This window comes from Ixodes scapularis, unplaced genomic scaffold (assembly GCF_016920785.2).
Source record: "Ixodes scapularis isolate PalLabHiFi unplaced genomic scaffold, ASM1692078v2 PGA_scaffold3__209_contigs__length_174095766, whole genome shotgun sequence".
NCBI lineage: Eukaryota > Metazoa > Arthropoda > Arachnida > Ixodida > Ixodidae > Ixodes > Ixodes scapularis.
Genome location: NW_024609868.1, coordinates 153335725 through 153350963, shown reverse-complemented (window position 1 = coordinate 153350963; position 15239 = coordinate 153335725). Strand labels below are relative to the sequence as shown.

The 15239-nt window shown below is 44.5% G+C and overlaps 1 protein-coding gene across 1 annotated transcript; it reads left to right on the top strand.

Moving 5' to 3' along the window:
• Positions 1-715: 715 nt before the first annotated feature.
• On the top strand, positions 716-9083 carry LOC115317488. Its single transcript, XM_040210796.1, has 3 exons — positions 716-817; positions 5083-5299; positions 8983-9083. Exons 1-3 carry the CDS (start codon positions 716-718, stop codon positions 9081-9083), a joined length of 420 nt encoding a protein of 139 aa, XP_040066730.1.
• The last annotated feature ends 6156 nt before the right edge of the window (positions 9084-15239 follow it).

The window sequence follows — 15239 nt, the reverse complement described above, 5'->3', positions numbered from 1 at the left end:
CAACGATTTCCGGACATTTCTGGAAGTTGCCCTCTGACACTTCTGAAGTAAAGAACAGAAACCCGTTTTCGTCTGCGTGTTCTAGTTGTTGCGTAAAAAAAAAAAAAAAAAAGATAAATTTTGGCATTTCGGGCACCCCTTTAACTCACTCCCAGTCTTCAGGGTCACACCTGGTCGCACTCCTAGTGACGTCATTCGGGGTGCCGTGTAGCTTCCCGTGTGCTCTCTCAGAAAACGCTTCCTCTCCCTCTCCCTGCTGACATTAGCGGGCGTTATGCTGCAGCTTAGAGCCGAACGAGTTCACGTAATCTTTTTGCTGTACTTCCTTCGGCTGCAGTTGGGGGAGAAAGCTCGACTTTTGCTTTGCATTATGCAGCGGAATCGCGACATTTTTAATGAAGGAGATGTTTTCTGTATTCTCTAGGACACAATAAACAATGTAAAAATGACGATATAAAAATTCTTTTAATCTTAAAATCGTGTCTCGAGTGATCTTAGTTGGTTATTGCAGATAGTCCTTCAATTTATTCCTGGAAATTGGTTGAATGAATTTCTCTCGTGACAAACTCAGCACTGCTTCTTCAGAAACATTTCTTGCATTATTTTTTATTTTTTTGGACCCCTCGCGTCCACATTTTTTTTCATGCTGCCCAGAGTTGTATTTGGCGCAGTCCCCTCTAACTCGGTTTCCCATTGTTTTTCAGACTTGCAAAAAATGACGAAGCGAATGAAGCGGTCGCTAGTAATCGCTGAAGAATTATCCTTACGTCCAGCAGCTGCAGAAGCACCTCCACCAAATGTTGTCCCGTCAGTCCAGGTTTGTGCATCGTCATTCATATATATGGTGCTTAAAATGCTGAGGCTCGATCTAAACTGGGCTGCAAAAATCTGTGCCTGCACGTAACAATCAACTTTTCGTCAAAGGTACATTTCACAGGCGAGTTTCAGCTTGCAAAATTACAAGGCATAGCTCTCTTTTTGTAAAAAAATAAGGCCAGAAAATCAGGTTGAATGGCGGACGGTGACGCTGACGACCGAGTTCAGTGGCGGCGTGAGTTTGGCGCACATACTGATAGATGGCGCTACCTTTTAAAAATATTGAGGCTGCCCGCGACGACCGTTGTTTTTTAAAATGAACATTATCTTTTTGTAGTGTACCTTTGGTTTAAAAATAAATGCAGAAAATGATAACAAAACTTGAAGTAACAAAAATAAAGAAAATGCTGTCGCATAACAACGGCGCTCTTGTTGCTGAAGGATTTCGTCTGCCTGTCGTCTGCTTTCTTTTGCTGGTCGGCTACACTTGCGATGCTGCTCCCGAGGTAGCTCCTTCTATCAATATGTGCGCCAAACTCGCAATGTCACTTGACTCGGTCGTCTGCGTTGCCATCCGCTGTTAACCCTGGCAAGCTTTTAGCCATATTTTGTACAGAAAGGAAGCTATGCATTGTAATTTTACAAGGTAAAACCACCTGCGAAATACACCTTTCACGATAAGGTTTGATCGCTATGTGCAGGCGCTGATTTTTATGGCCCAATGTCGATCGTGCCTCGGCATTTCAGACATTTTACATTTAGTGGGAACAGTCCTACAGGGAATATAATTTTTGTATGTTATTATTTATGTTAAAAGAAGGCACTGCGTTTTGGTATCAATAATTTGCATGGATGAAGCCAGAAGTTGTCGACTCATATAGTGCAGTTTTAGGACAACTGACAAAGCGCCTTTTGTGATCATTTCTCTATAGTGAATTGAGTGTTGTTTCGTTGGAGGTGGTGTTCAGTAATTTCCCTATGTCAGGTGAAATGGCTGAGCATGCATATTGGAATAATGGGTCTTGAGAGCTTAAACGAGTAGTTGGTATGTTGAGAGGCTACTAGATAACAAACGTTCTAAGTAATTGGCAGCCCTACCTTGGAGGTGGGTTCTCGAGAGCCTACTTTAGACATTCAAAAAGATGGTAGCGATTGAGACGATTCCTAAGGAGACTGGACAACACGAAAGCGCAGACTGACAACCGGCGTTCTTGGAACAGTGAGACCACATGCTTAACAGGCATGCACGACATCACCAGTTTGTTTCGAGGCTGCACTTATACACCCTTGGAAATACATCTCTCAACTTTGTCATTCAGGGCGCACCTTGAGACTCTTTGGACAAGGCCCTTTAGTTCCGAAGTACCCAACTTTCGCTCAATGGCAACCTTCGGCCCTACAGCAATGTACCTCTTCCACATACCGACGGCACCAGGCAGCGACTGCACGAATTAAAAATCGAGGAAGTGACCTACATGCACTACCAATCGATAATGGGAGCTACGCTACCAGTTACTTCGCTCTCTGAGCAGCGGCGAGTGCCCAACGCAACTTTAAAGAGGGGCATCCGTTGCGTCCACCCAACGTCCACTTTCTTTTGTTGTGTAATACAATTATATACAGTAAAACCTTATTAATTCAACCCCCGCTAATTCGGAAATTCGAATAATTTGAACTGCCGATCCGGTCCCGTCAAACGTATGTATTATTCAATGGCAGCAAACGCTCATTTATTGGGAGGGAACATGGTGCGATATGTTTAATTCGGACAAATTCGGCAGGTGGCGCTCGCTACCGTTCGTTCCAAAGGGTATGACTGCTATTCATCCAAGGTGCACTTGTATTTTTTCTGGTTTTCCCATGGTTCTTCGCTCTTCCGGTTCTCCGTATTTCGCACCAGTTTTGCTGTTTTGCTCTGTATTGCCGTGCTTCAGCGTGCTACCCTCCTAGCATGAAAGCGGCAGGAGCTTAGCTGCAACGGAAAAAAAGGTAGCACAAGTGACCGACGACCGGAATGGAAAAATCGCGACACGCGGGGCTATTGTTCCCAAGCGCGCCGATAGCGAGAGTGACAGTCACGTTTCATGCCTCCACGCGGGGATCCGAAAGCCCGCCATTTTAACAGCTATCTTATCCCTCAATTTTTCGCCGCCAGCCCCGCTTTCAAAAATGCAACGTGACTGGCACTCTCGCTGTCGGCGCGCTCGGTAAAAATAGCGCCGGGTGTCGCAATTTGGCGCTCCGGTTATTGGTCAGTTGTGCTACTCGGTGTCCGTTGCAGCTGTGCTTGGCTAAAAATTTAGTGACGAAAGTGAAAATACTGAGGGTTTCGAAGGACGGCGTCTCTAGACAAGTGATGGAAAGTTACGACGTCAAGAGAAGCAGTTTGGCCATGTACGTGAAAATTGAGGCCGATATCCTACGGACTTTCGAGAGCGAGAAGTTCAACGCGAAAAGAAAGCGGCCGTGGAAGGTGGTGCAGCCGAAACTAGAAGAGGCCTTGCTGTGCTAAATCGTCAGCGCACAGGATGCGTAGCTCCGACAGTGCGAGTGCGGTGGAGCACTTGACCGCACTAAGGAAAGTTGCCGTCTCCGCCCTAGTGTCATCCAGCGGTAATAGCAGGCGGTAATAACAAATTTCTTCTCAAAATAAAGGTATGTCACAGGGAAACGTTTTCGCGCAGTTTTCTTTGTCCTTTTGATATTTCGACTTTCGAATAATTCGGACATTTCTGCCGGTCCCATGAGATCTGAATTAACGAGGTTTTACTTTATATGCTGCAATTACGTGTTCCACTCGCTGATCCACAGCCTCCTTCCGAATTTCCTCGGGTTTTTGTGCCGACTTCCGCCACTTGGCATCGGGCGCTTGCGCGTGCGCAGATCGCTTCTCGGAAAAGGTCCATTACATGTCTAGTGTCGTCAGGAAGGTGCACTTAACTCACAGTCTTGACATTGCATGTTGCCAGTGGACATTTCTTGGGAATGCCGCCACGGAGACCTAACGACTGCTGCCAAGGGAACTCTGTGTTTTGGTCCACGATGCCAAGGAAATCCCGCAGTCATGTGTTGTCCGAAAGTTACTTGCTGAGGTCTCGAAGAACAGCACAAAGCAGGCTCCTGTAGTCACATCCTTGCCGTTGCCATTCAGGAGCCTGCTTTGTGCTGTTCTTCGAGACCCCAGCAAGCCACTTTCAGACAACAGACGACTGCAGGACTTCCTTGGCATCGTGGATCAGACCATGGAGCTCTTTTGGCAGCGGTCATTACGTCTTCGTGGCGGCATTCCCAAGAAACGTCCGGTGGCAACATGCGACGTCAAGACTGTAAGTAAAGTGCACCTTTCTGACGAGGTTAGACATGTACTTGTTCTGGGCCCGAAGTGTGCCACTGAGCCAAAGTTGAGCGCTCCGGAACCCTGGGGCCTCGTCTGAGGACTCTCTAGGTGTGCCTTGGATGAAGAAGTTGAGAGATGTATTTCTAAGGGTGTAGATATGCTGCCTCAAAACAAGCTGGCGATGTCGTGCATGCCTGTTAAGCGTGTGGTCTCACTGTTGAAGGAACGCCGGTTGTAAGTCAGTGCTCTGTGTTGTCCAGTCTCCTTCTTTGTTCTCATATCAAGTGCTACCATGTATTTGAATACCCAGTACCAACTCGCCCAACAATCTGCATTAATTTAGTCAGTGTGTCCCACTCAATCACCTCTATCTTCAAACTGAATTTAGATTATGCACCAGGAAGTGTCTCCATCTTATATTTGCAGTTTCAGCTGCAGTAATATGTTCGCCAGGATGTGCTGCCTCTCATACCTCATGGATTGTTCTGAAGGTGTCATTTTCTTCAATTGGACAGTCCACTCGCAATTCAGCTAAGAAGGATCCTATAACTTTTTGCAGTTGGACAGATACAAGATTGTTGTTAGTGTCTTCTGACATGAGCAATCTGACACTCAACCGTTGTCTCTAGTTGAGTAAGATGATGAATCGTGTTGATACATAATTTGTGGCACCATGGAATCAAAAAGAGTTCCACTTGCCAGGGCAGGTGTTGGGTGGGGTTATGTTAGGTTCTCTAGCTGCACTTTTCCTCCTGTTCAATCCTCATTCACCTTCTAACTACCCCAGTATCCTCCTCTGCATTGTCTAACAATAATCATATGGTCAATAATATTTTCTTAGCACCTTTGTTTTGTGTGGTGGCTATGTTGTGATATTCAAACGAATAGAAACAAGCTATGTTGATGGGTTTCTATTCTTTGTTTTCAAGGTGGACATAGGAAGTAACGTGCTCGTTGATCAGTACCTGCTTCGCCAGCTTGAATTGACTGAGTCAGCTCCAGGGCCGTTTTCACAAGGCCTATTATGCATCGTATTTACCAAGGAGGAGCGGGCTGGGAAATCGCTGTTTGGTAAAAAATCGAACTCGCATAAAAACGATCCCGTGAAGCCAGGGCTGGACCCTGTGAGAGTTCAAGCTGTGATTGGTAAGTGTGCAACTTTCACGTAGACATTTTTTATTCCCTAGTTAATTGAAATTTCTAACTGTATTTCGGCCAGTGGCAGTTTAGAACCACCAACTGAGGTCATAGCAAGGTCAACCGAGAATGTGCTGCATGACTATTTCACTACCATTGAAATCAAACAGAGTGTAGTATCACATAATCTAAATACTGCAGTAGATCAGGTAGAAAAATTCTTTTTACTATTTGTAGGGATTGAATGCTAGCTATGACATCTTTATGTATGGTAGATCAAAATTATTATCAAAATGAATCATATTTGTGCAGGCAACAAGGGATTTTTAGAATAGGGTCCCCTCAAAATTGAACGCATCCAAACAGCTTGAGGTGTTGCCACTGCACATGTGCAGAACTGTGCATGCGCGACACCCTAAGCTGTCTCGTGGACCCAAAGCTTTGGGGACCCCTATTCTAGAACTTTCTGATGACATGGCAACTACATTGCTTTTGACATAATCAGTGGTGCCGCTCGTGGAGTGCGGTCTTGTCCCTGTTAGCAGCAGCACTGGCACCTTGGCATGTTTCTTCCCATAGCATTTGCTGCTAAGATTCTTTTTTTAGATTTCTCTCCCAGCATTTCAGAAAAATAAGCGCTTTGTTATTGTTGGCGATCAGGTGAGATACCGCTGCGGACGCCATTCTAAACTCTGTTCGAATTAAAGCCAGCCCAAACTGCTAGAAGAAAAACTCAAAATTACAGTCAAGCATGGTATTCTTTTCTGTTAAGAATGTGACCACACATTAGAACATGTGGTGTTACTCATATTTATAACTGAGAAGAAGTCCATGCATTATCATAACTTTTTAATTTTTAGGACACTCAGAAAGTCCGATTCAGTTTGTGCCACAAAGAGGGAAGCCCAAAATTCATAGTAGCGCCTTTTTTATGTTTACTGTGCTGCCTGCAGTTTAATCTGCCGTATAACTGCTCAAAACTGCAGTCAGCGTAATCACAGTGAAAACTGCCCTTGTAATTGAGGTATTAGTTACCGGCTCGGTTTCAAGTTTTGGATAAATACAAGAAACTCGCTGGTAAAAGTTTGGACAATTCGAAATTATTGGATAAGCTCCAAATTTCAAAGTCACAATGGAAAACAATAAAATGGTATTTTACAAATATGTTTGATCATAGACGGTCAGTGGTACCGAGGTGATGCCACCTCAGTTTCCCGTGAAATCTCCGGCTATTGACAAAATGGGGTTTACCGTTCATCTAATCAAAGGTTGCAGGACAATGTGAAGTGCGCACAAACTGGGGACCTTCCCCGAGAACAACTTTGGTGGATTATCCGTGACCGGACGTGGGGACACCGTGGCTAATCTTAATCCTCAGCGCGCACTCCGTTCCAAGGAGACGAGGTATGGGGTCAAGGAGAGGGCTAACTTTCGGCTGTCTGGCGACGCGAGGCTTATTTTTGTCTGGCGCGTTTCCGCGCTTTTTGTGTTGCACGTGCGGATCATCTTCGACGGGTGGCGTCTCCGGGGACTGTAAAAATTGGTGACCCTGACGGGTTTAGAGGTTGGCGTCCGTCAAGGTTCCGGGAGGGGGAAAAGGCTCGAGAACGAGGAGGAGATGAAGAGCGTCACGGAGGTTCCGGAAGGGGAAAAAGGCTCGAGAACGAGGAGGAGATCAAGAGCGTCCCAATCGAGGCCTGCCCCGATTGCCAGGGAGGGAACGAAACGAAGGACTGAAAGGCATCGGCCGTCAGGGCTCGGTGACTGAAGCTTGTCCCGGGACGGACGTCGGCGAGCGACCTGCTGACAAGCAGCCACAGTCAGACCTCACCAGCCCGTGCCGGGTGACAAGCAGCCACAGTCAGACCTCACCAGCCCGTGCCTGCTGACAAGGAGCCACAGCCAGACCTCACCGGCCCGTGCCTGCTGACAAGCAGCCACAGCCAAACCTCACCAGCCCGTGCCTGCTGACAAGGAGCCACAGCCAGACCTCACCAGCCCGTGCCGGGTGACAAGCAGCCACAGCCCGACCTCACCAGCCCGTGCCGTGTGACAAGAGGCCACGACACGAGAGAATGACGTGCAACCTGCCAGGTTCCAAGCGCCGGCCCAAGCGGGTGAGCGGACACCTTACGTCCCCAGTCGGACAATAAACGTCCTAATTTAAATCCGAGTCTCGTGGCATTTCTTCTCCTCTCTACCCCGAAAGGGACCCCAAGGGTGGTGTAACCGCTACCTCCGGTAGCGATCATCACAACAACGAATCATAGTATTTCTGGGTCACTACAGAAGCCACTGTTCCAGTTTCCACTTTGTTCCATATTATTTGTGGTGACTGGAGGGTGAATGTGTTTCATAACAGTGAGAGCTATGAACCAATAGACTTCAATATAGAAACTGAAGCTTTTGTACCAGCCCACCCCGTGGAACTGCATTGCGGATTGATAGAATGGGCAGAGGGAAAACGAGCTTCCGAACATTCAGGAGTCTACTCACAAGTTTTGTCGTGGGACAGTCGGTATTGCACATGGCAGGGGCGTTAATGCTAAATCGAGCTGAAGAAATATCCTTCTATGCAAGTGAGTTGTAATGAATTCAGGAAACGTTTCTGTCTAAATAATAAATATTTTTATAGGGACCATGGCAAAATTAAAACTGGGAATTTTGAATAATTCGGAATCTTAACAAAAATGAACTGACAAACCGAAAAGTTTTGGCATAAAATAAACTTCAAACAACACACAACCTTAGTTACCAGAACCGTAGGGCTTAAGCTTCAAACCTATATGATCTTAAAGTCATCTCTACAGATTAACACACTAGAAATGAGTGAGTGACAATGTTGACTTTACGCTAAGCATTTTGGGCTGCCGTGGTGGCTGCGAGGAGACGCCTGTCCACTGGTTCCTAGTTTACTGCTTGAAATCCTGGCCGACGTGTGCCGGCGGTATGATGGAGGCTTGCAGAAAAGCCAGATTCCATTTGCGTGTTAAAAGGTCCCTATGTGGTGAAATTAATTCACCATTCTTCACTAGGGCATGGCAGGTGACCCTCATTGATTTGCAAGCAAACCTTTAAATTTATCTGTATCACAGCAGATTGTTTCTGTTTCATTCAGAAATCACTAGCATTAGCAGATGTCTTTGATTTAAAATATCCAAAGCATAGGCAGCTGCATTTGGGCAAAAAGAAAACTAAAAGCTCAGCCATCTGCTCTTGGTTAAATATCTTACCAGAAGCGTAAGCAGCTGATGGAATTTTTGAGGAAAGGTTCAATAGACTACTTTTGGGGGTATGGTTTATCAGCAGCCTGCTTCTCATGCACTGCTAGAATTAAATTTTTGGAAGTTTCTTCTAGGCTCAATCTTTGTGCAGTCTTCTGTTTGTGTTAAACGATTGAATAACAACAGAAACTTTAATTACATTTCGGAAAAAGGTCCTAAGTATATTCACTTCTATGTTTTCCTAGAAAAGTTCTCAATAAAACAAGTCTATGCATTGTGCTTGTTGCTAGCATTGTGAAGGCCTTTTTTAGGTGTACTGACTTATACTATAATTAGTCTGGTTTGCCTAATGTTGCTGTTAACACAAGCAAAAAGAGCAATGTTTCTGTTAATTATTAATGCGTACTATTTCCGTAACAGGACCCGACCCGAGACTGCTGTCTTGAAAATTCAATCTTCTCTTTCTAGCGTACACCTGCACGACGTTTCGTGACGTGGAGAAGGTTTCGAAGGGCAGCCTGTCATCACTCCTCTCCAAGACGCCGCCACCTGTCCACAAGCAGCAGTAGTTCCCCTATTCACGTGAGTGGAGCTGCATGCTGGATCCATATTTGCTGGCATTCATTTTTTTGCCATACAAGTTTTGGTACTAGTAAAAGGATGCAAGACTCAGTGCGGCCCTGAGCAACTAGCAAGAGCGCAGAGGCATCAACACCATAAAGACAGCATGGGAGAAGCTTTTTATGAACAAAGCCCACACATATACTAGAGTGTGGAAACACTCTAGTAAATGCGTAGAGTGTGGAAACAGCCGACTTGATGATTCAGCCTGAACTATGTTGACACTTGGTTCCGATAACGTGAAGCTCATGGGGACAGAGAAATGCTTCGAATTAAGCATACTTTGGATAAAAAAACACTCAAATCGTGTATTATTATATATATATTTTTTAATTTGGTAGCTACCTGGAAGAAGTTGATTTTTGCTTCCCTCTACTAATAGAGACACATAGCTAACTATTCTCCGCAAGTTGCAAACCTTTCTCAAGGCTCCTTCAGCATTTTCTTAACCAAAAAGAACGCAACAGAAGTAAATTTTAGTTAATTATTTTACTTATTTTGATTATTAGTCCCCTGTATTATGCTCAGCCGCACAAACCACATCAATATAGTTTCCACAACCCCTTTTAACAAAATTTGTAAAAAAAAAAAAAAAAGATCTTTGTATATTTGACGAAGAAAAGATTTCATGGGGCTTGGTGATGCCTCAAACCAAGCTTTATTGGCCTTGCGCGCTGTGCCTGCTTTCGTATTTTCTGTGGGGATGATGCCGTGATGCATGCGCCTGCTGCCATGTTGGCTTAGCTTGGCCTGCCTGGTGGCCTAGTTGTGCGCCACGCTTGTTCCCTCTTTTTCCCGACCGCATACGCAGTAGGTAATAGCGACGGTGTGTGCATCGGTTTGATTAAATAGATAAATGGGCTAGTTGGTACAACATTGAATGGAAAGCGCCAAACAAACAAGGACGAAGAAGGGGACAGAGACGAAGTCTCTGCTTCTTCGTTCTTGTTTATTCGGCGCTTTCCATTCAGTTGGATTAAAGTTCGGTCAGCATAATCTCGAGTCTTTCATGCTTTCATAGTTGCCAGACTTCTGAAGCATGTTAAAAAAATCCTTCGAATTAACCAGTCCCAGAGGTTAAACTTTGAATTATTTTACATTTTCCCCCTCAGACTTGTATGTGTGATTGCCGGGAGCTCATCCCGTTCCAAACTATCCGAAAATTTGAATGAAGCAACTGAAATACTGAGGGTTTACTGTATTTATGTTTCTCAGAAATACTCGAAGCCAGATATGCTAATTGTGACTTGAAAGTTAGTGTAATATCTGCTGCCCACTCATTTCTTATGTATGGCCAAATATTCAGTCAGTATTTATTAACATTGATACTTAAAAATCACGTGTCGACCACATAAATAAATGCCTGTACTAATTTTTTTTTTATTTCAGCTGCGCACGATGGAAGCGGTTGGAGCTCCCCATCCCCTCTTTCCTCCCCCATGTCTTTTTCTGAAATAAATTATCTTAGGCTTTTTAAATTCAGTGTTCAACCTTTTTTATATTAGAAGATTGGCACTTTCGTTTTAGAAAACTGTGGTTCTCGAAAATGTTGATTTTTGGGTATTTTCAAACTGCTATATAGGTTTAATTTGCAAATTTCCTTAAATTTGATCTTGCCTATCAGTGGTTAATAGAAATCTGTAGGGCAGCTTGCTCTGTGGAATTTAGCTATGGTCCTCCTAGGCTCCTCCTAAGAGCCTAGGATGACCATTCTATTACCTTTGTATCAGCATCCTAGGGTCCTCCTAGAAGCTAAGGATGACCATTCTATTACCTTTGTAGCAGTATCCTATGGGAGTTTGGCTGTGGACGTCCTACGCTCTTCCTAAGAGCCTCCTATAGAGAATATGCTACAGACATCCTATATTTTCTGTATTAACTTTCCATGGTTATCCTACTAACCACTGGACGTCATCTGGTATTAGAACTGTTATAGGCCTAGGCTTCCCATAGGACGTCTTTAGCAGGTCAGTAGACCTAGAATATCCGTAGAATGTCCGTTGGCCAATATTCTATAGGGGATCTTTAGGAGGATGATAGAAAGGTATTAGCATTCATGGCATTCCTAAAGACACCCTATGCTCCTTCTAAGGAAACATCCTATAGACGTTCTACAGAACGTCTATAGGGTGGAAGTACATTTTTTTGTAAGGGGCAACGCAAGAAAGCCCGTTCATTCACGTGGGCGTTGTGCAACTCATCGAAAACTTGACGAACAAGCTGGAAATTATGACGGCGGAATTCAAGTGCCTCAGAGTGGAAAACCGAGGCCTTCGCTCCGAGGTACTGCAGCTCCGCAACACAGTTCTGGACAGGATCTTACTCATATCGCCGTCGCAACCGCGTTATGCAAGTATCGCCACAGGGACCCCAGCTACCCACACACCTGGGCTTCACGCCCCTCCTGCGTCAACGCGGCTCCCGCTGATTTTGCGTCCTCGACCCTCGTCGACGGTTGTTCATGAGCCCGGCCGTTCGTCATCAAGTCCGGGCACAGTGAGTGCTGACGGAAATGATTTCCCGCTGCTGAGTTGTGGATTACGCGGTGACAACGGCCCGAATTCGGCGAGCAGGGTGGGCGACTGTTTCATTCCAGTCAAGCGCCGGCAACAAGCCAAGCCATCGTCTGGCACTGCTAAACCGAACAAGGTGAATGCTGTTTTTCTGACCGTACGCCGCTTCGCTTTGTTTGTGTCTAGGCTCGACCCAAACACATCTGGAAGGAAGGACGGTTGTCTGTTCGAAGATGATAACTAGATTTCCTTAGTACTCGTCATTCCACTTCGCTTGTGACGAAGCAGTGTCTGCAGTGCTAAACGTATCCGAGGTTTGGCCGGATGGCAGTATTTTTCACCAGTTTTTTGGTCGCCTTGATAGTACACGTGTTCAAAACGAGGAAACAATAACACCCGAAAATGGCAACAACGCTTAGTGTTTTCTACCAAAACGTGAGGGGCCTACGTACGAAGGCTGACGAGTTTATGCCGAACCTAGCTACAACTAAGTATGATGTTTGCCTCACGGAAACTTGGCTCTGTGATGGGATACCGGACTCGCACTACTTTACACTTAGCTATTAGGTGTATCGCCGGGACAGAGGTTATCAGACCACTGGACAAAAGTATGGCGGTGGCGTTTTCATTGCCTGTGAGTCATCTCTTTGGTCGCACCGTCGCCCCGACCTGGCATCATTTTCAGAGTGTGTCTGGATAGACATAAAGGCAGGCGATGGCTTTAGCTACCTAGTCGGTAACTATTATTTTCCACCACTTTATGACCAAGCCCTTTTTATAAAACATTTGATAAGATTAGTGAACAAATGGATTTTGCGAAGTACAGAGTACAGGTTTATGGAGATTTTAATCTTCCTGGAGTGAATTTGCCTCTGAGATCTGTTAATGGCAAGAACCTTATAACCGCAAATAAGGCATCCTGTTCATTTTCGTTCATGGACTACTGTGGCCTCCATCAACTGAACACAATCGAGAATAGCGCTGGAAATGTCCTTGACCTCGTTCTATCCAACATCTCAGTTGAATATGTGACCCCTGTTATGAACCCCTTAGTGCTAATAGATGTGTTTCACCCACCGTTCGTAGTTGTATTCTGCCTTCCACAAAAGAATCCAGTATCTCGTGGTCACTCAACCTATCGTTGCGCCAAGGGTGATTATTTGAGAATGTATAAATACTTCCGGAACTTTGACTGGAGCGCGGTTCTTGCCATCACTGATACTGAGTTGGCGCCCGAGACTTTTTCTTCCATTGTTAAAGACGCCATTCATATGTTTGTGCCACAGCGCATTTCTAAGCCTTCAGTTTATCCTGATTGGTTTTCTAAGGATTCAAAAACCTATCTGCGTAAAAAAAACACGTTCATAGACTTTTTCAACGAACTGGTTCAGATTTATTTTACGTCCAGTTTCGCATATATCGGGCTCTAACTAAGAAGTTCTACTCTAGAGATAAGCACTTGTACCTTGATCGAGTAGAGCGCAGCTTGAACCGGTGCCCAAAAGATTTTTGGCGGTTCGCAAAACAGCACACACGTGATACCAACCAAGGGATTTGCCTACGCAACCACTCAGATAATGACAGCTATGTTCCCTTCCCTTGTGAGGTTGCAAATGTTTTGCCGATTACTTTAGCAACTACTGTTGATATCCACGGATATCAAGATCAACTGCCATGACTTTTTGCCTTGTATTAGAGTAGACCTGGAAGAAATCGCTGAAGCCATAAAAAATCTAAAACCTAAGTTATCTTCAGGGGCCGACTCTATCTCATCTCTTATCATCAAGGGGTGTGGTGAACTGTTCATACCCATCTCATGGCATATTTTAACCTTTCTCTTAGTTTAGGAGTTTTTTCATGGATCTGGAAATCTGCGGTTGTTGTACCAATTTTTAAAAGTGGTGATCGATCTATTTCTAGTAACTATCGGCCCATATATTTATTGCCGGGGTTTTCCAAAGTGTTCGAGCGCGTAAAACAGAAACTAATTGTTTTTTTTTACTTTCACCGGAAATTTGATGCTTGCCAGCATGGTTTTCTGACTGGTCGGTCAGTTGAAACTAACCTGTCCTCATTTTTTAACTATTCTGTCCCTGTTATGAGCAGAGGGCAAATTGATTGTATTTTTTATATGTCAAAAGCATTTGATAAAGTGAACCACCAGTTGTTATTACGTAAATTGTCTTTATATGGTTGTTGCGCACAGGGGTGTAAATGGTTCCAAATTTACCTATCATGTCCCAACAGCGTTCGCATAGATAACAGTCGCTCAAAAACTTTCTTTTGCAATTCCGGTGTTCCCCAAGGGTCTATTCTTGGTCCCCTTTTGTTTCTCATTTTTGCAAACGATCTATCGTCCAATGTGAAAAATGCTGAGCTGCTGTTTAAAGATGACATTAAGATATTTATGATTGTTCGTACTCTCGCTGACTGCGATAGTTTACATCATGACGTGTCGCGAATAGTTCAGTGGTGCAAATTGAATGGCTTGTCACTGAACCCTCTAAAAACAAAGGTATTGACTTTGTGCAAACGTTATAATTTAACACATAATATTTATTATTAGAAGTGATTCCTATCGAATGTGTATATTCTGTAACAGACCTCGGCGTGTGTATAGACAGTGCATTGACGTTTATTCCTCACGAGTCATCTATTGTTTGGCAGTGCAACTAAGATGCTGGGACTGATATCTCGCATCACGCAGCAGTTTAAAAACCCAGCCTCTATTATTCGTTTATTTTGCTGCCTAGTAAGATCACGGCTTGAATTCGCATCTGTACCTTGGTACTGAAATATTTGAAACAAGGTCAGCGAAAATTGAAACTGTACAAAAGCGTTTCGTACGTATTGTTTATAACCGCTATTTTCAACGTCGCTTTTATTATGATTATTACTTTCTCGTTGATAAGATTTCTCTGAGCCCATTGTCCGAAAGAAGGGCCGAGCGTGACTTGATTTTTCTACATAAGGCAGTAAATGGGATGATAGATAGCGATATTGTTAACGTAGCAGCTTGGGCGAGTTGGTTGCACATGATAACACACACCACAGCGCACTATAGCAAATAACACTCACACCTTACACACGAAAAATAAAGCAAAATTCAAACAAACCGCGCTGACTGACAACTCTTTTTATATAACTTTGTCTTCTTCAACCTCTAGCACCACCGAATTTCCCAATTCACGCGCACCGATCTCCTAGATGCCTAAAAATGTTTTTTCTTTTTCTGTCAGGTGTAAAGATGGTGTACTTATACAGTTGTTATTGTTCCTGGCGATATGTTCTGCTTCGATAATTTCTCGAGTTAATTGGTTTCTGTTCCTGCCTAAAATTGTACAGGATGGCAAGTGAACGTCGCACCCACAATCCCGGCAGTGTATGCCTAGATGCCCTGAGTTGGCTCTGGAGCTGTTGTTGTTGTGTTCCCGGAGCCTATCGTTAAGGCATCGTCCGGTCTGACCAATGTACACTTTCCCGCACGAAAGGGGAAATGAGTACACCACTTCATCGGCACACTCAACGAACCTGTTCTGATGGTTTTTGGTGCAGCATACTGTTCGGTGGAAATCAGGTGAGTTGACTTGT

What these genes read in the sequence shown, in the direction of transcription:
- LOC115317488 (XM_040210796.1), top strand. Translation starts at nt 716, where the DNA reads ATGACGAAGCGAATGAAGCGGTCGCTAGTAATCGCTGAAGAATTATCC. An exon ending in ATGTTGTCCCGTCAGTCCAG is followed by an intron (nt 818 to 5,082) that starts GTTTGTGCATCG and finishes TTTGTTTTCAAG; the next exon opens with GTGGACATAGGAAGTAACGT. An exon ending in GAGAGTTCAAGCTGTGATTG is followed by an intron (nt 5,300 to 8,982) that starts GTAAGTGTGCAA and finishes TTCTCTTTCTAG; the next exon opens with CGTACACCTGCACGACGTTT.